The 23528-nt window shown below is 43.6% G+C and overlaps 1 protein-coding gene and 2 pseudogenes across 1 annotated transcript; 2 read left to right on the top strand and 1 right to left on the bottom strand.

Annotated features, from left to right (window-relative positions):
- Nucleotides 1-3628: 3628 nt before the first annotated feature.
- Nucleotides 3629-7497, bottom strand: LOC136471136 (receptor kinase-like protein Xa21; annotated as a pseudogene).
- Nucleotides 7498-9152: 1655 nt separating this feature from the next.
- Nucleotides 9153-17604, top strand: LOC136475762 (uncharacterized). The gene is made up of 3 exons (XM_066473355.1): nt 9153-9239; nt 12539-12616; nt 15448-17604. Exons 1-3 carry the CDS (start codon nt 9159-9161, stop codon nt 15589-15591), a joined length of 303 nt encoding a protein of 100 aa, XP_066329452.1. The 5' UTR covers nt 9153-9158; the 3' UTR covers nt 15592-17604.
- A 4645-nt stretch (nt 17605-22249) lies between these two features.
- Nucleotides 22250-23434, top strand: LOC136468579 (leucine-rich repeat receptor-like kinase protein THICK TASSEL DWARF1; annotated as a pseudogene).
- Nucleotides 23435-23528: the final 94 nt, after the last annotated feature.

Raw genomic sequence — 23528 nt, 5'->3', positions numbered from 1 at the left:
CACATGCTTGAGTACTTTATGATAGTTGCTGTGGATATGGAGGGAAAACATGTCATAAACCAGGTGGTGCTGAAATGTCCATCCATCAAGCTCAGGTCACCTGTGTGTGTGATGTGCTGATTTTCGCAATAAGTCTTGGCTTTTAGTGTGGATACTTAAAGACTATGGTACTGATAATTGGAGTTTGAAGCATGTTGTGAACACAGAGTTACTGTTTGGACACATGAATATTAAAGTTGGTTCTGAGCTTTGTGATGAGGAGTCTAGAGTGATTACAGGTCACCCAGAATAAAATTTCATTTTCCTTATTGAGAAGGATAGAACATTGATTGCATATGACATGGACCGCACAAAGGTTCATGTCATCCATGCCCATGTCATCCACTTTTGTAGATCAAGAGGGCGTTTCCATATGAACAGGCATTACTATCTTTCTTATGTTTCCCTTGTTCATAGTCATTAGGAGAGCAGTAAAGGTGCATTTCCTGCATTTCGTCGTCACGACAGTCTTTGTTCAGGTAGGTAGTTATTTTCATTCTATGTATGTATAGGCCAATTTTGCCTTGTTAAGGAATAGTATGTTCAGTATTATTAATTCTGCTACTTTGTTCAGGTTGTGGATCAGAGATGAATAAGAGAGATTCCATGGTGCATTGGCTACCAACCCGAAGGATGCACTAATTATATTTATTTTGCCTTGCAAGCAGGAGTGCCACATAGAAGGAAGCATGACTACGTCGTTTCGTTATGTAAGTCTGTATAGATAAGTACCTTTAGTATGCTCTATGTACCGCTTGTGTTAGGACATCAGTTGAGAAAGATGTTATAGTAGCGTCCATTGTTATTGTAAAAAGTACTCTTGTTTGTGAACATGATTTATAGATGTAATGATTATATATCTGTATGCTTTGTGTTCATGAAGTTATTAAGGGCCCAGCTGAATTAGTAACTATTATGAAACCGGATGAAATTATGTCACCGTCGGATGTAAGCGCCGATCATTGCTTTTGTTATCATCACCGTTGCTATACGTATGATGCGGCAGGGATCAAAAGTATATCACCGTCGAATCCTTTAATAATCCGACACCGACTAAACTGATTATCAAAGGCGGATCGTGGTGCAAGGCGACGGTGACCATGACCTTTGTACTGACGGGTCATCGTTGAAGTGATGGTGGTGTTAACCTCTACACATGCGTCTCGGCCGTCGAAACGACAGTGAACCCGCACCGCTGACAGTCGGGTCGAAGTACAAGGCGACGGTGCTAGTGACCACTACACAGACGGTTGATGTACCCACACGACGGTTTTGATAGCCTCTACGCAGGCAGATCATTTGCCAATACGACGGTGTTAGTGTACATCCACAGCCGGGTCGTGCTCCAATGCTACAGAAGTAAGGACCTAATTACAGATGGATCATAAGCCAATACGGCGGTGTTAATGTATACCGCAGTCGATCCCAGATGCTGACAGTAAAGGCTATGACCATCACTGTCGACAGCTTACCGCCGAGGCTGAAATGCGGCTGCGATAGGGGTTACGACGTGACTGTGAAAGGTAAGTGTAGCAGTGAAGAACTTGACGCGGGGCGGTGCTTTTGTCTTCCATAGTTCCCTGGCGCCTAGCAGCGACGTCGAGTTCCATAGTTCCCTGGCGCCTAGCAGCGACGTCGAGCCAGCGAAGAATGCTCGGTAGGTGGATGATGCCGAGTACTTCCCGTCGGCAGACCATTTCCAGACGAAACGGTCCGCTTGCACGGGATCAAGCACCACTCCGCGCAGCAGCTCCCAAACATGAAGGTATTGGCACAGCACCTGGGTGGTGGGCGCGGCCACGATGTCGCGCGCCCAGCGGTTCTGGAGCAGTCCATCCCTCACCGACCTCTTCTTCCCCGAGGTGGAGATCGCCGCGAACAAGTTCGGGGTGAAGTGACACAGGGGCCCCACATGCGCCTAGCTGTCAGTCCATAGTCTGGTCAAGCACCCATCTCCCAGGACCACCGACATACTGACGGCGGCCATCGCCGCCACGGACGTCTCCGCCTTTGACGGCAGCGACGCCCAGCAGCTCACCTGCGCCGTCCTACTGAGCCATTCCCAGCGGAGCCTGAGAGCGAAACCAAAGAAGCGCAGATCAAGGATACCGAGTCCCCCCAGGCACGTCGGACGGCATACCTTGGTCCAAACCACCTTGCACATCCCGCCGGTGGTCGAATCAGTACCCGCCCAGAGGAACGAGCGCCTGCGCTTGTTGATCTGGCTGACAGCCCAAGCAGACAGGCAACAAGGCAATGCTCATGTGGATGGGGATCGCTGATAGAGTTACTTTGGTGAGCAGCACGCGGCCGGCATGAGTGAGAAGACCAGACTTCCATGTCGGTATTCTTGCCGCCACCGCGTCCACGATAGGCTGCTCATCAGCACGCCTCAGGCGCTTTAGGGACAGCGGGATTCCCAGATACTTGCAGGGGAATTGAGCCACCACAGCAGGGGAACACTTGCTGCACCACTAACATCAACTCTTCGGAGCAACGAATGGGCGATGCCACACATTTATCCACATTTGTGACTAGGCCCGAAGCACCAGCGAACAGCTGCAGGATCTGCAGCAAGCACTGCAGATCATTCGTGGTGGGAGCAACAATGGACGACCAGGTCATCAGCATACAACCATGCCCGGTGCTTGATGGCTTGCCCGGGCAATGGCGATAGCGCCGTGCGACGATCAGCCTCCCTGATCAGGGAGTTGAGTGCTTCCATGACGATGACAAAGAGCATAACAGAGATTGGGTCGCCCTATCTGAGTCCCCACGCGTGCGTGATCCTTCTGCCCACCCTGCCATTAAGGAGTACCTTGGTGCTAGCCGTTGACAGCAAGATCGAAATCCAGTTGGTCCAACGGCGCGGGAAACCAATGTGCTGCAGCACTTCCAGTAGGAACGGCCACGCGACGGAGACGAAGGCCTTGGCAATGTCGATTTTGAGCAGCACCGCAGCGAATTTCTTGCAATTCAGCCAACGGCAAACCAACTGCACAGCTCGAAAGTTATCATGAATTGACCGATCCTTGATGAAGGCGCTTTGATTGGGCGCCACAATCTCCTGAAGCCTCGGCGCTAGGCGCCTGGCCAGGCACTTGGCAAATAGTTTGCTGAAGCTGTGCATCAAGCTAATTGGCCTGTAGTCCTTTAGCCTTGTTGGAGCCTCGTTTTTGCGCAGCAAGATCATCAACGCGTCATTGAGCAGACAGAAACTTCTAGCATCGAGGGACCAAAGTGCGTTGAAAGCGTTGATCACGTCCTGCTTGACATACTGTTGTCTGTGGCGTTGCCATGCAGTCCTGATGCCCTTGGGCGGAAGGGCGAGCTGGGTGCGGTGGCACAACCACACCCAGTCACAACATTTATTAAACAAAACCAAATTATGTGCACAAGATTTTATGAATAAAATAATGCACAATACTAGTGAAACAAAATTGTGCACACAAGATTTGTAATAAGAACAAAAATGCATTCAAGATTTGTGAAAAAAAATTATGCACACAACTCTTTAGGGTATATGCCTTTTTAAGATCGGTATAATCAACAGTTCAACACACAAACGCTTTACTTCAAGCAAACAATAGAAAAGGACTACAACTTTATTTGGAAGAATATTGGTGCTTCCTGAAAATAGTAGTAAAATATATTATGCAATCACACAAATCGATCTCATTCTCATGCTCTAATGCACAAACCACCTAATGGATGCAGTTGGAAAACCCTTCAGTGGGATGATGATGCTTTCTCACTACAGAGGAGCTTATGAAACTTATCTCTAATTGCTTGCAACTCTTTCAGAGCATCTCCAATCGACACACGATCCACGGGCATCTCTTCTGAACAGGAAATCCCAACTTGCAGAACCGAAGTGATGCAAGAAATTCTCAGCATGCAGTTTGAAGTGGCTGATTCACCATCTTCTGTCTTCGTTTGTACCTGTTGGTCAATGATAGTACTCACTCTGTCTGGTAGTGCCATTTGAACATACTTGCGGAGCCCCATGGCTCCACCAAATTCGTTGTCCGTTGGTTTTTTCCCAGTAAACATTTCCAGCAATAGTATTCCATAGCTGTAGACATCACCGTGGGTGGATACTTCGTTGCCCAGTCCATACTCTGAAATAAACCAAAATGAGATTTTCTTTTAAATTCGATAAAATAACATCCTAAGAATTCTGATATACTCATCTAGTAAACTTTTGTATAAAATTCATTTCCAAAGCACTACGTACAAGTATGTAGTAAAGTACGTAGTTTCTAGTAATTTCAATATATAAGATCTTAAAATTTTGTAAAAAGTTAGCTTTGCTGAGCTCAACATATAAATCTAAGTTGACACTAAGAAAGCCTTGAGCTTTGGTTGAAGCCATCATTGTGGAGTACATTTGAACAAAGCAAATGAAAGGTACCTGGAGCTGCATATCCAATTGATCCTCTCATTGATGCCCATCCACTTGATGTACCTATATCTTGATGTAGAAACCTTGCAAGCCCAAAATCACCCACACGAGCAACCATGGAACTGTCCAGGAGAACATTACTTGGCTTAAGATCGCAATGAATAATTGGCATCGGCTTATGTTGGTGAAGGTAATCAAGTGAGCATGCCACGTCAATTCCAACATTTAATCTTGCAGTCAGATCTAATGCCTTCTGTTCACCATCTTCGATGATATGTTTGTGCAGCCATTGGTCCAAATTTCCATTCGGTAGAAACTCATACACGAGGGCCTTGAAGTCATGGCCCTTAAAATCAATGCTTGAACAGATAGTCAATATCTTTACAAGGTTCCGATGTCGAGCACTTCTTAAAGTCTCGCATTCTGCAACAAAACTTTGAGATGCACCGCTGCTGCATGAGGTTGAGAACCTTAACAGCGATCACTATTTGCTGGTCGTTGCTTCTCATTGTTCCTTTGTAAACTGACCCAAAGCTCCCAGCTCCTATGAGGTTCTCGGATGCAAAACCATTTGTTGCATTAGCCAATTCGGCATAAGAAACCCTCATATATTGCTCACTCAAGACCGACCTTTGTAGGTGTGCTTTTGTCTTCTGGCGGCTCCTTTGTCGGAGTGCAAACAATGCAATTACTAATGTGACACAGGCAAATGCACTGCATACGGAGACTGTTATGACAAGTTTTCGATGTGGTTTCTTGGCGGTCTGGGTGGGGCAAGGTGGCAATCCCAATTGAGGGATACCACCACAAAGACCATCATTCCCAGTGATAAAGATCTTTGTTGCATTGAGAAATACCCCATCACTTGGAACTCCACCTTGGAATTTATTGAATGCGAGATTCAGTATAGAAAGGCCAGTTAGTCTGGCAAGGATCTCAGGAATGGTCCCCGACAAATTATTGTGAGAAAGATCAAGCTCTACGAAGCCCTTCAGATTTCCTAGTGACAGTGGAATTGTTCCCTGAAGGATGTTTCCTGATAAATTGAGAAATTCTAGGCTTTGACACTCACCAATGGAGGATGGAATCTCACCAGAAATCATGTTATAAGATAAATCAAGTGCGTTCAGATTTTCTAAACTTCCAACTTCTGATGGCAAAGACCCAGATAAGGAATTATGTGAAATGTTGAAGAAATTCGACAAGGTTGATATGGAAAAGAGTTCTTTAGGTGTCGGACCAGAAAGATTGTTGTAAGCAAGATCCAATATTTCTAAAGGACAATGGCTGAGACTAGATGGTATAGGTCCACTTATAGCATTTATACTGAGGAGAAGACTAGTAAGTTGTGTAAGATTGCCAAGAGTTACTGGCAAGGGTCCAGACAAATCATTATTGTACAGATATAATTCAGACAACTTATTGAGGTTGCCGAGAGATGCTGGAATAGCACCCATGAGAATGTTCTGACACATGTAAAGTATTTGCAAGTTGATGAGGTTACCGATTCCTTCTGTTATTGTTCCAGTTATACTGTTGTATGCAGTGCTGAGATACTTTAGCTGTGTTGAGAGATTACCGATTGAATTTGGCAGCACGCCATGGAGATTATTCGAGTCAACATCTAGTACAACCAAGTTACTACAATTGGTCAGACTAGCCACGAAGCTCCAATCAGCATCGTTTGTTGCTTCAAACTGATTTTTTGAAAATGACACTACGTGCAGGTTCGTTTGTTGAGCTCCTAAGCATTCTGGAATCGTTCCAGATAGGAGGTTTTCTAGTGTTTGAAGATATTGAAGCATGGAGGCGTTGCAAAGGGATGACGGGAGCATGCCATGAAATTCATTGTCTGATACATAAAAATAGTTTAATTTTGGAAGGTTGCTTCCGATATTAGGTGGAAGAGTCCCATTCAGGTTGTTGTATTCTATATCCAGAACTTGGAGAGAGGAAAGGTTATTGAACAATAAAGGGGGCAAAGGGCCTTCCAGCTCATTATTATCTATAAGAAGTCGAGTGAGGGCATAGAGGTTGCCAAGCGAACTAGGTATGGGTCCTGCAAGATTGTTTTTTGTGAGAGAAAGTATCGTAAGCATCTCAAGATTTCCTAATGATTCTGGGATCTGACCAACTAGACCATTTTGCCGAAGATCTAGGAATACTAATGAAGAGAGGTTGCCTAACCAAGAAGGGATGGTTCCTTGGAGTTTGTTTCCCCCCAATTGAAGCTCCCTAAGAGACGAGAGGTGTTGTAGTGGTGGAATGCTTCCTTCAAAGTTATTTTTGAAAGCATAAAGAGTCATCAACGCTGAGAGGTTTCCCAGTGATCCGGGTATCGTTCCTGAGAACTGATTTGCACCCAGGTTCAGCACGTTGAGGTTGGCAAGGCTACCTATCTCCGTCGGGATTTCTCCTGTCATGTTGTTATATCTTAGGACTAGTTTTTTCAGGTTTACAAGGCTGGCAATGGTGGAAGGGATTCTTCCTGTAAGCCAATTTTTGCCAAGACTGAGTACCTGCAGATCACGCAAAGAGCTGAACTCACTGGGTAATACCCCATGGAAATTGTTACTGTCGAGAGAAATTTCTACCAGGTGGCTACAGTTTGAGAGTGACGGTGGAATCTGCCCAGAGAGGGAGTTGTAGGTAAGCTGCAGAGTCTCAAGGTCATGGATATTACCGAGATCTGGAGGCAGGAACCCACGGAAGCCATTCGATGAAAGATTGAGTCGCCTCAAGTAAGTGAGGTTTCCCAGCGCAGGGGTGATGGTACCAGTCAGGTTGAACTCAGGGAGGTCCAGAGCCACCACATGGCCCCGGCGATGTCCTCTCAAGCCGCACGCCACGCCGCGCCACCGGCACATGGGAATGGACATGTTGCCCCACGAAGCTAGGGCTCGCGATGGGTCACTCCTCACGAGTGACTTGAATGACATGAGCGCGAGCTGGTCGGAGTCGTGTGCTGCATCTCCATGGGCTGCGTTTGTGGCGAGGCAAACGAGGGAGAAGGCGAGCATGCGCAAGAGAGGCTTGATGAGGAGCACCACCATGGTGATTTAGTAAATTTTTGCAGACAGCAAGTCTTAGACATGGTGCTTATATTATTATTATATTCAGGATGATTGAGCTAGGCACGACTTGCGACGACTGAACCGGCTTGCTCCCTCCCACTGGCCACTCTCTGTTATGCTCTTTGTCATCGTCATGGAATATAACAGCTCAATCATCCCTACTGCTTCCTGATCAGGGAGGCTGATCGTCGCAATCATCCCTACTGCTTCCTGATCAGGGAGGCTGGCGACCCAATCTCTGTTATGCTCTTTGAGTGCTTCCATGACGATGACAAAGAGCATAACATGAGGAGCACCAAGCATGAGTAGAGCAAGGCTAATAATACAGCCGGTTTGCTGGCTGTAAGGTTTCTTGCAGCATTCTCTCAGCCCACTCATACAGTAGTTAGCTCTTTACAGTTAATACATGGCTCACTTGTCTCTCTCACAGACTTTCTTGGTTCTTGTGTCCAAGCCGGCTATAAGCTTACAGCCTGCTTCTCCTCTCTCTCCTTCCCTCTCTCCTCTACCTCAATATTTAGTCGACTTACAGCCTACTATTATACTTGCTCTAAGGGCGACGACTGACCGGTTCAGCGAGCGTTAATGGGGTCGTCCTCTAATCTTGTGCTCTCCTTTCCAAAGCCATCCTTTTCCTGCTTTAATTAGTCATGCTGCAAGACCGTGTGGCGTTGGAAATCTTCGCCGAGTTAGATTGGGCCTTGTTTAGATTAGGGTTAAGAATCAGTATTTGACAATGTAGTATTTTTGTTTGTATTTAATAATTATTGTCCAATCATGGCCTAACTAAGCTTAAAAGATCCGTCTCGTAATTTACAATCAAATTGTGTAATTAGTTATTTTTTTATCTACATTTAATACTCCATACATGTGTCCAAAGATTTGATGTGATGAAGAAAGAGTGAAAAAAACTTGCAATCTAAACAGGCCTTGGTGTCAACCAGGACCGAGTCTCTAGTGCAGTACCTTTTTCTTTTTTTTAGATCCTGTTTGGTTTCCATAAGTCAGGTGACTTATTAAGTCAGGTGACTTATAAATCATGTCTGTTTAGTTATAGATAACTTATAAGCTCATTAAAGGTGTGGGCCTCATGCGAAAAAGGATGACTTATAAGTTTTAAGCAGGGGTGAACCAACTTAAAACTTATAAGCAAAGGTGACTTATAAGTTGGTGATGTTTGGCAAAATAAGTCACTTTTTCACTTTTTAACTTATACGTGACTTATTTAGAACCAAACATGGCCTTATTTACTCCGTTTTAAATTATAAGTCCTTCGACGTTCATCCAATTCATAGTCGATACAGTTATCATCCACTTTTTAAGCCAATCAAAATCAAACACGTCATCGGTAGGATATATTTAAAAAAAAAAAGACAACAAAAACCGATTGAAAAAAACATAATAGAGTCAACTAGATTTTCTATGCAGAGCAACAAAAAAAACTGATTGCCAGCTAACAAAAAAATCAACCAGATTCTCCATCTCTGCCAAAACACAACTCACAGGCAAAGTCACGTGACCCTGTGTACTCTTCCAACCACACCCTTTTTGCAAGCTAACCGAGCCTGGTCAACTTGGAGGCCAAGAAAAAATAGAATAAAAGGAAGGACAGCCTGAAATAGATCTGCCCAATACCATCGATGAAGACAGAGAGAAGAGCTCGAGCCAACCACAATGCAAAGCCAACAGAACAAGATGCGAATGAAGCAGATCAAGAAAAGGTAATTACAAATCATTCACTGAAACATACCCAATCATCCTGTTCTTCACAGATTTGTCTATATACAAATATCAGATCATCCTATTTCATCTCTTTCCTCATGATGCTCTGAAGAACAAGAACAGAAAGACTACTGTAATGTAAAATTGTTATGTTTAATTTGGTGACATAGTTGCAGCTTAAAAGCGATGTAAGATCTAGACATATTTCTGCAAGAGTTAGTGCATAAATTGTGTTGGTGTACAACAAGCCGAAGATTCCTGGTGGTTTGGTTTCTAGTATATAGCTGTATGAGTGTTTGTTATTCTGTATGGTAAGGTGAAAGCAGAGGGAGGGGAACCTGATGATCTATAACCTCAAGGCTGCAACTCAACCTCTTCCAGTTATTCACAGACAAGTCCCGAGCTTTGGGATCACCAGCCCGGACCATTAGCTCTACTGCTTCCTCCCACTGGCCACTCTACCGAAATATAACGAGCTCAAACCACACAGCTGAAGTGGTGTCCATGGATGACTGTGGAATATTTGGCTTGCCATAGATGTACCACCGTTCTCGACAGAGGCCGAGTGACTGTAGTTGCAGGAGCGACATGGAATGATCAGCTCAGCACGATTTTTCCTTTTTTCTGCCACCTGATTTAGAAAAACAACAAAGCTCTGAAAATAGTGATTCTTAATAAATGTATCAAGGCTACTTACCTATACAAAAATAAATACCAAAAACTGAAACATGAATAAATGGTAAACTGAACTGCACTCCAAAACAATCAATAGAAATAAAAGAAAAAGAAAATATAATAAATAAAACACTGACTATCCACAACAACTAGAAATTGAGACAAGAGAAAAAGGGTGGGAGGGTACAAAGAAAGTTTCTTTGAAGACTGGTCCAGTCCTATCGTCCCCGAAGCAATGGCGGAGGAATGAATTAAATTAGGTGTGGTGAGATGCCGAACTAGAGAATATAACTACTTAGGTAGTGTAAGATTTAAAACTAATGTTGCTTTCTATGCATGTAAAATTTAAGGATTTCCGTTCATCAAGCATGAAAAATACAAACAAGAATATATAAATAATATGTAAAAGAAATCTAACATTAAAGAAGAATACTAAAAAGGTGCAAGTGACCCAAAATATTTTTTATAGTTCCAAGGTTATGTCAGGAAAAGGCTAAAAAGCCTGCATGTCAGCTTAGGGGGTGTTTAGTTCCACCCCCTAAACTTTAGTCGCTGTACCACCGGATATTTGGACATATGCATAGAGTATTAAATATAGACTATTTACAAAAATAAATGCACAGATTGAGACTAATTTACGAGACGAATTTATTAAGCCTAATTAGCCCATGATTTGACAACGTTGTGCTACAGTAAACATGTGCTAATGACAGATTAATTAGGCTTAATAAATTCGTCTCGTGAATTACTGAGGACTTCTGTAATTTGTTTTTTTATTAGTATTCAAACACCCCATGCGACACCCCATGTGACATCCGATGTGACAACTATTAAACTTTAGTCCCTGCATCCAAACACCCTCTTATTTAGTTTGCAGTCTTTTAGAGAACAAACAAGACCCTATCCAAGCAGGTCCTTCAATGAAAATCAAATGGAGACAGAGGTGATGGCCTCTGCAATATGCAATAAGCCTATTGTATGGAGACGCAATGTGCGTGGGACATATCATGTCACAAGTTATTAACTGAACTGAGATTCAGCAAAAAAAACTGAAATGGTCCACACTTGTACAAACAAAAGCACAGTCAACACATGCAGCAATGATAGAGGAGTTCATGTGCGAAAGAAATAGAGCATATTTGAGTTCTGGGCAAGTCAGCTATGGCATTCCTTCAGACACGGTGCTAGACGAAAAAATAGCCAAACTGAAAAAATGACCGAGCAGCAGCTGTCTACAGTTCTGAAAAACTGATCACACAAAACCAGCTGCTGTCGGATGGGTCACTGCTGAAAAACTACTGATCGGTCTCTCATAGCAGCAAGCACGAGCAAAGATCAGACAACAAGAAAATAGCTTGCTGAAGCTTCTCAAAAAGAAACGAACGAGCGGGACATTTCAAGTCAAATTTGCCAACTAGTTGCTGCAACTACTGGACGGTGACCTTTTCCATGTAAGAAAATTTAATCCCCATTTTCAATTGTGAATTGTTGCTGGTGTGTCACGGCCAGTGAAGCCTGCAACTTTCAACTGCAGTAGGAAGAAGGATTGGACAGCAAAAAAAAATTAATGCAAACTCAAATACAGAGCAAAATAGTGGAGAGAAAAATTCAGAGGAAGCACAACTGAATATCAGACTCTGAAACTTGAAACAATAATTCACACATAACAGTACTGAAACATATTATGTGCTACTAGCCAAACAAAAACACTGAAAAGAAGTTCTAGGACCTGTTAAGCTTTTGCAAGGCCATATAGTGTCAAAACTCAAACAGAAAAAGTCCAGATCTTTATACTTGTATGCAAACAAACCAAATAAAGTTTTGCTTTAGGTTGCACAATATGAGCCCTGAACTTTCAGCTATCTTGATTAGTTCTATCCGACTGGTTGCTATCACTTATCAACAAGTCAAACTTGAAGTGGCTTTTGTTGAACTCTCTAGGAAACAATTGTCCATCACTATTCACTACTAAAAAAAAGAAAATCTAGCTCACATTTTGTGGTTCCACAACTGAGATTTTTTAGAACAAGACATTCCTAATACGTGTTAATGTGAGTGATAGTGCTTCTCAATTCAATCAGAGTCTGCATTAGCTACACAAAGACAGTGAAGAAAAGCTGACAGACTCTACTCAACTAAAGACATAATCAGAAAATAGATTCTGCTGGACTAGAAATGAAATTAAACTGAAAATAGGTTCTACTCAACTTAACCTGAAATTAAACTGAACCTAAAGTAAAACTGAAAATAAATTCTACTGGACTTGAAGTGAACTTAAACTGAAAATAGGATACACTGAACTTAACCGAAACTTGAAGATAGATTCTACGTGGTCGACCAAAACTTAAACTGAAAATAGATTCTGCTGAACTTGAACTTAACGTAAACTGAAAATAGGTTCTACTAAACTTAACTTGAAATTGAACTGAACCTAAAATAAAACTAAAAATAAATTCTACTGGACGTGAACTGAACTTAACTGAAAATAGGCTACACTGAACTTAACCTGAACTTGAACAAAAGTAATACTGAAAATATATTCTACAAAACTGAATAATAAAACAACCTGGATTCTACTGGACCTGAACTACAACTTATACTGAAATTTGCCTTTTCCTTGCAGGTTGGCAGCCCAGAAAATAAAATAAACACAAATGTAAGGATTGTCAATGGAGTAAGCGCAAGATCCCTAGAAACAAAGGTATATAGATGAGATAGTTTACATTGATATTTCCTTGCCAACATTTAAATTGACACACATGTGAATTTACACTGAATATACGAGCGACACAGGTATCTCGGAGAAACCAAGTTTGAATTTCACACAGACTAAAAAAACTGAAGTTTTAAAACTGAAAGCACTGAACAGACATACTAAATCTGAAACAACTGAAGTTTTATAACCGAAGGCACTAAACAGTGTAACTGAAACTAAAAAAATCAACATAACAACGAACCTGAAACTAAAGTCTAGAAACTCTGAAACTTGAACTCTAACAGATAAACTAAACTAAAAAACTAAGAAATCAATTAAAACTTAAAATGAATATATAATTAATGACACTAAAGTTACTAAAATAATTTGACAATGAATGACACTAAAGTTAAACTAAAATTCCAAGCTCGAGCTGCTAATTAGCAAAGAAGAAACCAAGCAGCAGCTGGCCAACAGGAAAAGCACAACGACCTGCTACTATGACATGCCAGACTACTGAACATAGGAGCAACACAGGTATCACGTGTTGGTTTGATCTCCCAACCACAGTGGCCCAACGGCCACTTGGGCCTTGACCTCGCGCCCTGATCGGGGGCGCCCAGTCCATCTATGGCTGACGGGCCCCCGTCACACTGCGCATTAAATAGAGGTGGGGTCGGCGGCTCTCGGTACGAGGTTCGCCTGAGCCGTACGTCCCACCTAGAAACCCTACTCCGATCTAACAGAGGGGCGCAGCCAGTGACGGGAAGCACCGCCGCCGCCACTGCACTGCGCCACCACGGTCTTCACCGCTACTCCGACCGTCGCTGCCGTGTGCAGATCTTCATCGACGTACCAGCGAAGGTAGGGAGGTCCTAAGACGGTCAGATGCTCCTACTCTCTCTCTGTCTCCTACTCCCGAAGGATTCTCTAAGTCACTAGTTATCCCAAACAACAAAGAACTCACCCACTGGATCCGCTACTAGATGATCCAAAGAAAACAACAATGGTACCAGAGCCAGTTTTAGTATGTGGATCTGGATCGGGGAAAGTAAAGCATATCGAACCCTAACCCTAGATGGGGTACGGGAAAAGTGGGGATGAGATTGAAACACGGTTTCAACAAAGAACCCTAACCCTAAGATCCCCAGTCTAGTTCGTACATCTAGGTCGGGGACAGGAAAAGAAAGAAAGAAAGAAAGATTGACCGATCCGGATCGGATCGGGAAAGAAAAGACAGTAACCCTACCCCTAACTGTGATCTCGAATCAAGAAAGAAAGGACGGATTGGAAGGGGTTTTCTCCTACCTGGGGATCCCCTGAAGAAGAACAGTCTCTAACCCTAACTAGGTGAAGTTGGAACCCTAAACCCCGTGACCAGATCTCGGGGAAAGAAAAAGAAAGAAAAGAGAGGAGAAGGTGATTCAAATCGATTCCAAATTTCACCAAACCCTAACCCTAGAATCCCCAAATCCCAGCAAAGTTGAGAACGAACACAGGGTCCTACCTGGGCCTTCATCCCGCCGCCGGCATCGCCACCGTGCGGGAAAAAGACTGCGGCGTCGGTTTTCGCCGGCGTGCGGGAAGACGGCCGAGCTACGCCACCGCGCGGGCTCGGTCTGCAAAGGGCACCACCGTGGCTCTCCTCGACGGTGCCGCGCGCGGCTCTAGCCGCACGCGCGCGCCGGCGCCGCCACCTCCACTTCCTCCTCTGGACGCCGTGCGCGGCTGCTGGATACACTCGGCGCGGATGAGAGAGAAAGGGAGGGAAAGAATGAGGCTAGGGTTGAGGGAGCCGCGGTCGGTGGGGGTTTTTGATCCTCCGAGATCGATGCCTGGCCGTCGGATTCAGATAGACGGCCAGCGTTGTTTCGGGCCGAATAGAGCCCAGGCGGGATGCCACTTTCCCGGCCCAGGCCCAGGTTGCGGCCTGGGCGTGGGTGCGCGCTGCGCGAGCGGCTGCTGGGCCGAACAAGAGATCAGGCCTTCTGGCCAAGCAGGCCTCCGGGCCAAATGAACAAGGAGAGTTTTCAGTTTATTATTTTATTTTATTTTTCAGAAGCTATTTTGAATGAATAAAGTTAAGTTTAAATGTTTTATCTCTACTCAAATTTGATCCAACGTGATAATTTGTTTAGAGAACAGATGAGTAAAGTAAAAATGCTTCTGAAAAGTAGAAAAATAAATTTTGTCAAGTTTCCGCTGCAAAGTTAAAGGTTTATTGTCTTCTAATTTGAAGAGCAGTTATAGTTATTCAGTAAATGATGAAAAGTTTATCCTCCAGTTAAAATTAGAATCAGCTGGAAAATTTTAATTGGAGGAATAGTCGGTTGATAGTTTAGATAAATTATAATATTGTTATTTTCTGACCAACGTTGATGATAACAATATTATAAGTTTATTTATGAGTTTAAGTTTAAAGTTAAATTATGGTATTGTTATTTTCTGACCAACGTTGATGATAACAATATTATAATGAGTTTTATGATTAAAGTTTAAATCTCTGATGAATTTTGCATCAAAGTGACCAATTTTCAGAGAATATATAAAGATCAAGGAATGCTCTTAAACTAGAGAAATGTATTTTCATGTTTCCGCTGCAATGAAGTTGATTGTCTTCTAATTAAATTCGAACCAACGGGAGAATTTAATTTTGAGGAGCAGTTCTATGTTTTCAAGATTATTGAATTTCTATACGTTAATTCCATTTCTGCTCAACGGTGATGTGGAATTAATGTAGAAGAATGATGTTTTATTCTATTTCTGCCCAACGGTGATATAGAATAGAACATAAAGTTTTCAAAGTTTAATGAGCATTATTGTTGAATATTTTTCAGACAAAAGACCTCCATCCTTTCATTCTTGAAGGCAGAAAGAGAAATGAGCTGGGTACTTGTGACTCAGATGATGAAATGCCTAAGGGCAAGTTATGTATGAAAGAATGCCATTGGTTAAGGGACTGTGTTCTCTTTAAAGAATGACTTCAAAAGAAAAAGAATTCTAGGATATTGATCCAAGAAAAAAAAAAGATAGATCAATGAGAGTCTTCATTGAGAAATGTCTTTTATGTACTCTCTGTGGAGAAGAATTTATTTTCAGTTTCACTTATGAGAGTTGTAAAAGTCATATACATGTTTAATTTGACTAACATTATACTAAACATGTGTGTTAAAAGAATATTCGGATTTATTTCTGAATTTGATGATTGAACACGAGCCAATCCTGACAATTATGTCCGTTCAAAGGAATATCTCGCATGGCGGGAAAAAGTTTGTGATAGTGCCCGCATGGCGGGAAAAGTTTGAGAAAATACCCGCATGACGGGGTAAAGTTGGCATAGTACATATGTTAACCAATCCTACATGGCGGGAGAGTTTGGCATAGTACTTACCCCATATGGCGGGAGGAGGATGTGATGATTCATATGCTCTAAAGAAATATCCCGCACATGGAGAGAAGTTTGGGATAGCTCTTATGCTATTCTAGTATTTACCGTACACTTTGATTGTGTCATGGTCATAAGTACTCAATGAGTTTGAGAACAAAAGAAAGTTGCATGTGAACCAAGAGATAAGAATGATATGCAAGTGTGACTTGCAGAAGTATTGATAATAATAGACTATGTTGAGTTTTGAAGTGTAACGAGGAAAATGTACTCCCATACGAATTTTGTTTGCATGCTGTAATCATGTGGATGAAGTAAGTAATTAAAATTTCCTCATTCACAAGAGTTCTGAATGTTTTGAAATTGTGGTAGAAAAGTTCATACCACATTTCGAGGGGGAGAAATGTAAGATTAAGAAAGATACTTTCCCATACTTCAGATAAGCAATGCACACTATGCATTGAATATGCATTGAAGGTAAAAGTGATCTATAAAAGATGAATGTGATCGTTGAGGGAGTAAGACGGTCATAATAATGATACCCCTAAAGTAAAGAAATAGCTAAATTCCTGAACCTTTTACAGTTCCGATAGGAAAATAGCAGATTAAACCCAAAATAAGAAATTTAAAGATACACCATCTTTACTGAAGATGGAGTAATCTGGGGGAGCATGGTATGTAGATACCTAAAGCTTGAATAGAAGTGGGATAATATATCCACTACAGTGTTTAGAGCAATAAATTGCTTAATGCATGTTGATGTTGTATGACATATACAACACCAGATGTTAGCTCTTAAAGAGGATGAATAAGTAAACAAGGATCTTGTGATACAGAAGGCTATAGAACAATTGCCTTTTGGCAATGAAGAGTAACAATAGCCCCATATGAAAGAAGTGCCACGAGGCTCTAGTAGGTCTCAAAGAATAAGAAAATCAGATATTTCTGGTGACTAATAAGTAAAAGTTAAGAAAGAAATTCAAATAGAGAGTGATTACACCTCATTTGAAGAAGCCATGATAGGCGTTCACTCGTCTAAATGGCAAGAAGCAAAGGAACATGAAATGAAATCGATAAATACCAACGATGTTTGGGACTTAGAAGAAATTCCTAATGGAGCAAAAACAGTAGGCTATAATGAGTCTACAAGACAAAGGTGACTCCAAAGGGAATATAGAAAGATACCCAAAGAGAATATGGAAAGCAATAAAGCGCCACTTGTGGTGAAATGATTTACATAAAGAGAAGAAATAGATTAATAATGAGCATGCAAGGATTCTTTTAGAATCATAATGGTATTAGTGGCATATTACGATTTACAGTTACATCAGAAGGATGTAAAGACACATTCCTCAACGAGGATTTGTATGAAAACGTTTACATGGCATAACTCAAAAGGTTTTGTCGTGGAAGGAAAAGAACGTAAATGGATGTTGCCTAAAGAAATCCATTTATGAATTAAAGCAAGCTTCAAGACAGTGGTTCTTAAAGTTTGACAGTACAATAAGAAAGTTTGGGTTTTAAAGAGAATGTAGAGGACAATTGTATTTATGCAAAGTTTAAACATGAGAAATTTATTTTCTTAATCCTGCATGTGGGTAGCACCTTACTCGCTAGTAGTGGTGTTAATCTACTGTTGGAGAAGAAGCAGTTCTTGTCCTCAAGTTTCAATGAGAATGGTCTTGGTAAAGCATCATTCGTTCCAGGAATTGAAACTTACCGAGATAAAAGGAAAAGGGGTATTAGAACTATCTCAAGTGTATACTTAGAGAAGATTCTAAAGAAATAAAATATATATGTGAATAAACCTGCGCCTGTTCCTATAGTCAAGGGTAATAGTTTTCGGAACTTTCAGTGTTCCAAGAATAAATGTGAGATCGATCAAATGGACGTCCTATATGCTTCAGCTGTTGGAAGTTTACTGAATGCTTATAAGCAAGAACTTACCCTGACACAGTTTATGTATCCGGGATGTTTTTGGTAGAAGTCCAGTCCAGAAATAGATCACTGGAATGGAGTTGAGAATGTTTTGCAATTGTGCAAAGATTTATAGGCCTCATGGTAAGTAAGAAAGAATAAGTACTCTCAAATAGTTGTAGGTACAAATGTTAAATTTTGGCGAGATGTTTAGTGAAACCCACATAGTAACTAACACTCGTAGTTGAAGTTTTATTGTGGAAAAGCTCCAAAGAAACAGTTATGATGTCATCAAAGATGCATACCCATGGTATAGCTTGTTATGAGGCTTAAGGACAGGCGAAGTGGTTAAAAGAACTTACACCCGGAATTGATAATGGAATACAACAGCAATGACCATTTAAGTAGTTCGCTTCTATAACAACAGGTCAAGTGTGCTGCCAAACACATTGACGTTAAAGTTGTACGTTGTGAAGGAGAAAGTCCGGAATCATACTAAAAGTATTGAACATATAAGTAACAAGCAAGTGCTTACGGATCCATGTACAAAAGGCTTACCACCCAGTGTGTTTGGAGAACACACAGTCGACATAGGTTTATGGTATAGCCTATGATTTCCGGACAATAAAGGGCCCAAAGTTAAAGAATCTGTTTCAGAACAGAGATGTGTATTGTAGCTGTTAAGTCTATCGGCGATTGACCGTGACGATGAAGCATGCTCTATGCACTAATCTATGATGGAACAAATAAAAGTGAAAAGGATTAAAAAGTTTAAAGTTAAAGTATGAGTTGAGATCAAGGGGGAGAATGTTGGTTTGATCTCCCAACCACAGTGGCCCAACGGCCACTTGGGCCTTGACCTCGCGCCCTGATCGGGGGCGCCCAGTCCATCTATGGCTGGCGGGCCCCCGTCACACTGCGCATTAAATAGAGGTGGGGTCGGCGGCTCTCGGTACGAGGTTCGCCTGAGCCGTACGTCCCACCTAGAAACCCTACTCCGATCTAACAGAGGGGCGCAGCCAGTGACGGGAAGCACCGCCGCCGCCACTACACTGCGCCACCACGGTCTTCACCGCTACTCCGACCGTCGCTGCCGTGTGCAGATCTTCATTGACGTACCAGCGAAGGTAGGGAGGTCCTAAGACGGTCAGATGCTCCTACTCTCTCTCTGTCTCCTACTCCCGAAGGATTCTCTAAGTCACTAGTTATCCCAAACAACAAAGAACTCACCCACTGGATCCGCTACTAGATGATCCAAAGAAAACAACATCATGGAGAAACCAAATCTGAACTTCATAAAGACTAAAAAACTAAAGTTTTAAAACAGACAATGAAAATGAACATTGACAATATATCACCCTTCCTAGATAATGACACAACAAGCGATAACAACTTCCAAAATGAACTAAACTGAAAAATTAACAATGTGAGATGAAATACTGAAATGACTAAACTGAAACACTGAATCTCTTCAATAATCAATGGTAACTGCGAAAGGAAACAGGAAACCAACCAGACAGAAACATCATCATCAGCTAATAGCTAGCGATAGAGACCTACTCCATTTACCTAGCAATAGCAGTGGCCATCCCAATTCAATGAAGAAAAAAAATCAAAATGCACACCAGGCACACATTCCACTAACTGCAAACTGAACAAAACCATCAGCATCAAACGGTGTCAGGCACAAGCAAACGGAACCACAACACATACACAAACGGTGTCCCATGAGATGAACCTTAATAGACTGGGGGATACGGAATCACATTAGACAAATAACCATCACACGACTACAGTGTATGAAAAAACTACACAATGAATTTACAAGACAACTAACTAATAGCCAATTAAAAATGCCGCATCCAATTACTAAGAAGAAACCTACGGCGAACTAATTCACACATCATGCTGGAGGCGAAATGCAGAAGGGGGTGGAGCTGCCATCAGCTGAACCTAAAATAGAATGGGGGAAACTGAATCGAATCGGAGAAACAATCAACACTGGTCTTCAGAGACGCGCACTTGTCGGGCGGAGCAGCCCACTCCGCCCACCGGAGACATCCTGTACCGGAGACACTCTACCTGTCGGGCGGAGAACAACAGGCGCGGAGCGACGAGATGGGAAGCACCTGCGGAGGCCTGCAGGGGAGGGGGAGTTGACGTGAGGGACCAAAACTCAGCTAGATCTCAAAAGAAGCATCCCTCCTCCCTCACGTCGATGATCAGTACTCACGCCCGCGCAACTTCGCCGGGAACAACTCTGTCCGAGTATGGAGGAAGGCGAGGGGCATGCCAAAATTTTTGGGCAAGTATTTTCGTTGTTATTTGGTAAATAGTGTTCAATCATAGTTTAATTAGACTTAAAAGATTTATCTCGTGAATTTCGTCTAAACTGTATAATTAGTTTTATTTTTTATTTATATTTAATACTTCATGCATGCATCTAAAAATTTGATGTGACAGAGAATCTTAAAAAATTTTGCAAAATGGGATGGAAGGCCCGAGGTTGAAAAGATAAGACGAAGACAGCAGAAACTATTTCGAATCCTCTCTCCTCCACGTGACATACTGTAGCAGCGCAACAAATGGGCCGTCAAAGAAAATGAAATTGAGCCCACGAGACACAAATGGCAACCAACAAACAGTGGATGGTAACATAATTAACCATCAACCGGATGATGGATAGAAATTCCATAATTATATAAGTGACACAGGATCCTTAAATTTACACCACGGTGGCGGCCTAAAAACTGTTAAGTGACATTAAAAAAAACAAAAAGATGCTTATAATGTGGACATAGATGTTCGCATACCATGTACCAATTACCCCTACAAGCACATCCAAATGACTGATGGTCCGGCAGACGGATGATCTTGAGATTTACAAATTAATCGTAGTGCTTAATTAACTTGTTTTCTTGTCGCATACGTATACATTATTGCAGCATGCACCAGAGTCGTCATCCGATCCATAGTCTTACATCGACTAATTAAGAGCAGCTGAGCAGGTGACTTTCCGGTAAGAAGACACTGAATGGAACCACTACTGTCGAGATTCGATAGTGGAAACACATCTCGATCTTTTGCCAAAGGCAGTGATTCCAAAAGTTGTAGTATTCATCCCAGTAGATTTGGAAGACAAACAACAATGTGTAAGCAAGTGAGGAGTTTAATAAGACGAACACTCAAACAACGAGGCTTGTGTCGGTGCAAAGTGCAAACGAATTTCATTTTATATACAAAGCTATAAAAAGAAAATGTACAAGGAATCCCAGTCATGGTTTCCTTTTTCGGCCGAAATCCGTAGGTGCCGATAAGAAAATATCTATTTTTTCGTACAAATTTTGTTTAAATTTATTTAAATTTACTTAAATTCAAATTAATTTTTATTTGAATTTGGTCCGATATTTTCGATATATCCTGTTTATCCTCTTTATCTGTGACTCTGATAAATTTTAATTTTTGAAAATGAAAACCTTGATCCCAGTACTAGTCACGACCCAACGTTGTGTATATAGTACGTGATACTGACGCACACGAGCCTCAACTCTCAACCAGCCCTCAGTCGTGTCAATCCCTAACCACGAGATCATACACGTAATGGCGCTATTTGGCCTTCCCAAGATCAACCGGCTGGATTTGAGCAATAACTTGCTCTCTGCCGAGCTCCCGGTGAACCCCAGTGAGAGTTTGAGCTATTTGTCGGTGGCATCGAACAACTTATCCGGCCTTTTGCCACCGGAGATTGGCCATCTCAAGAATCTGTCCTGGCTCAGCCAAGAGCCAACGCCCTCACCGGCGGCAATCCCCGAGAGCTCAGCCGCTGTGACTCGCTAACCGTGCTCGATCTCAGGGACCGTTCGGCTGTCCTGAATTTCAGCCGGAAGTCACTGTTCATGGCTGGAAAACACTGTTTGTTCTCTCACATATCCAACAGATTCATCCAAGCGAACAGGGTGGCAACCAGTTTACCGGAGGGATACCCCAGGAGATGGCAAATTTGAAGGTCCTCACAGGGTTGAATTTGTCTAGGAATAACATTTCTGGGGATCTTCCGATGGAACTTCTTCATATGCCTAGCCTCACCAAGCTCGATGTGTCCTACAACAACCTCACTGGCAGTGTGTCACTGTCGCAACACGGGCTGCTCCAAGGTTGTTGTTTTTTTTTTTTTTTTGACGAAACGGCTGCTCCAAGTTTATTTAAACGAAATAGTTTTTGCAGGCAACCCTGGCATTTGTGTGGAGAACGTCACTGCCGCTTCGTGTCCCATGTTGTTGCAGTTGCAGCGTTCACGCCGTTTCAAGACGAGAACGCTGTTGTGCCTCGTGCTGACCGCGAGCGCCATGGTGGTGGTCGTGTGCCTCGGACTAATTAAGGTGGGGGCGCAGAGCGTGGCTGGAGATGGCGAAGCGGCGGCGGCCTACAGCGTGGAAGATGACACGGTTCCAGAGCCTGGACTTGGAAATGGACGACGTGCTCGGGTGCCTCAGGGAGGATAACCTCATCGGCAGAGGAGGCGCCGGCACCGTGTACCGCTGCGTGACGCCAGGCGGCACGGAGGTGGCGGTCAAGCGTCTCCCGGGCCCCGGCCGCCGCGACCACGGCTTCCGGGCCGAGGTGACCACGCTCGGCGGCATCCGGCACCGCAACGTGGTGCGGCTGTTCGGCTTCGCGTCCAGCACGGAGGCCAACATGCTCCTGTACGAGTACATGCCCACGAGGTCGCTGGGCGCGGTCCTGCTGCCTGCACGGAGAGAGCGGCGGGCTCCTCTTGGGCTGGGCCGCCAGGCACCGCGTCGCCACCGAGGCGGCGCGCGCGCTGTGCTACCAGCACCACGAGTGCTCGCCGAGGATCCTGCACCGCGACGTCAAGTCCAACAACATCCTGCTGGACTCGGCGATGGAGGCGCACGTCGCCGACTTCGGCCTCGCCAAGTTCCTTAGCCGCGGCGCGTCCTGCTCCGGCGGCACGGGAGCGGTGGCGGCGGAGGAGTCCGTGTCGGTCGTCGCCGGCACGTTCGGGTACATCGCTCCAGGTAAGAACTAAGAACGTGACGTGCGCTCGACAAGACATATTGTTGTCTGTTGCGTTGCCATTACAGTGACAGGCACGGAGTGGTCTCCGTGCAGAGTACGCGTACACGCTGCGGGTGGACGAGAAGACGGACGTGTACAGGTTCGGCGTGGTGCTGCTGGAGCTCGTCACGGGGCGCCGCCCGCTCGGCGACTTCGGCGACGAGATCGACCTCGTGCACTGGGCGCGGAGCGTCGTGTCGAGACCCACGGACACGGCGGCAGTCCTGGCCGTGGCTGACCCCCGGCTGCCCGCCGGCCTGATCGCTCGCCTCTTCAGGGTGGGCACATCGTGCGTCCGTGAGAGCAGCCAGGCACGGCCCACCATGCTTGACGTCGTGCGCGTCCTCTCCAGCTTCGTCGTACCACCTGCGGATCCAGCCTGCTCAGTTTGTGCCGATGACGAAGCCTGTAAGAGCAAGGATGATCGGTCACAGCTGATCTGAATGGTTGTTTTTCTGGGCCTGCTCTTCTGAATGCTGCGACCATCCGGCTGAAGATCACAGTCAGCTTGCACCGAAGATCATACTCTGGCAGTCC

This window comes from Miscanthus floridulus, chromosome 8, assembly GCF_019320115.1.
Source record: "Miscanthus floridulus cultivar M001 chromosome 8, ASM1932011v1, whole genome shotgun sequence".
Classification (NCBI taxonomy): Eukaryota; Viridiplantae; Streptophyta; class Magnoliopsida; order Poales; family Poaceae; genus Miscanthus; species Miscanthus floridulus.
Note: the sequence above shows the minus strand (reverse complement) of the source record. Positions and strands in the feature narration are given on the sequence as shown.

What these genes read in the sequence shown, in the direction of transcription:
- LOC136475762 (XM_066473355.1), top strand. Translation starts at nt 9,159, where the DNA reads ATGAAGACAGAGAGAAGAGCTCGAGCCAACCACAATGCAAAGCCAACA. An exon ending in ATGAAGCAGATCAAGAAAAG is followed by an intron (nt 9,240 to 12,538) that starts GTAATTACAAAT and finishes TTTTCCTTGCAG; the next exon opens with GTTGGCAGCCCAGAAAATAA. An exon ending in CAAGATCCCTAGAAACAAAG is followed by an intron (nt 12,617 to 15,447) that starts GTATATAGATGA and finishes AATATTTTTCAG; the next exon opens with ACAAAAGACCTCCATCCTTT.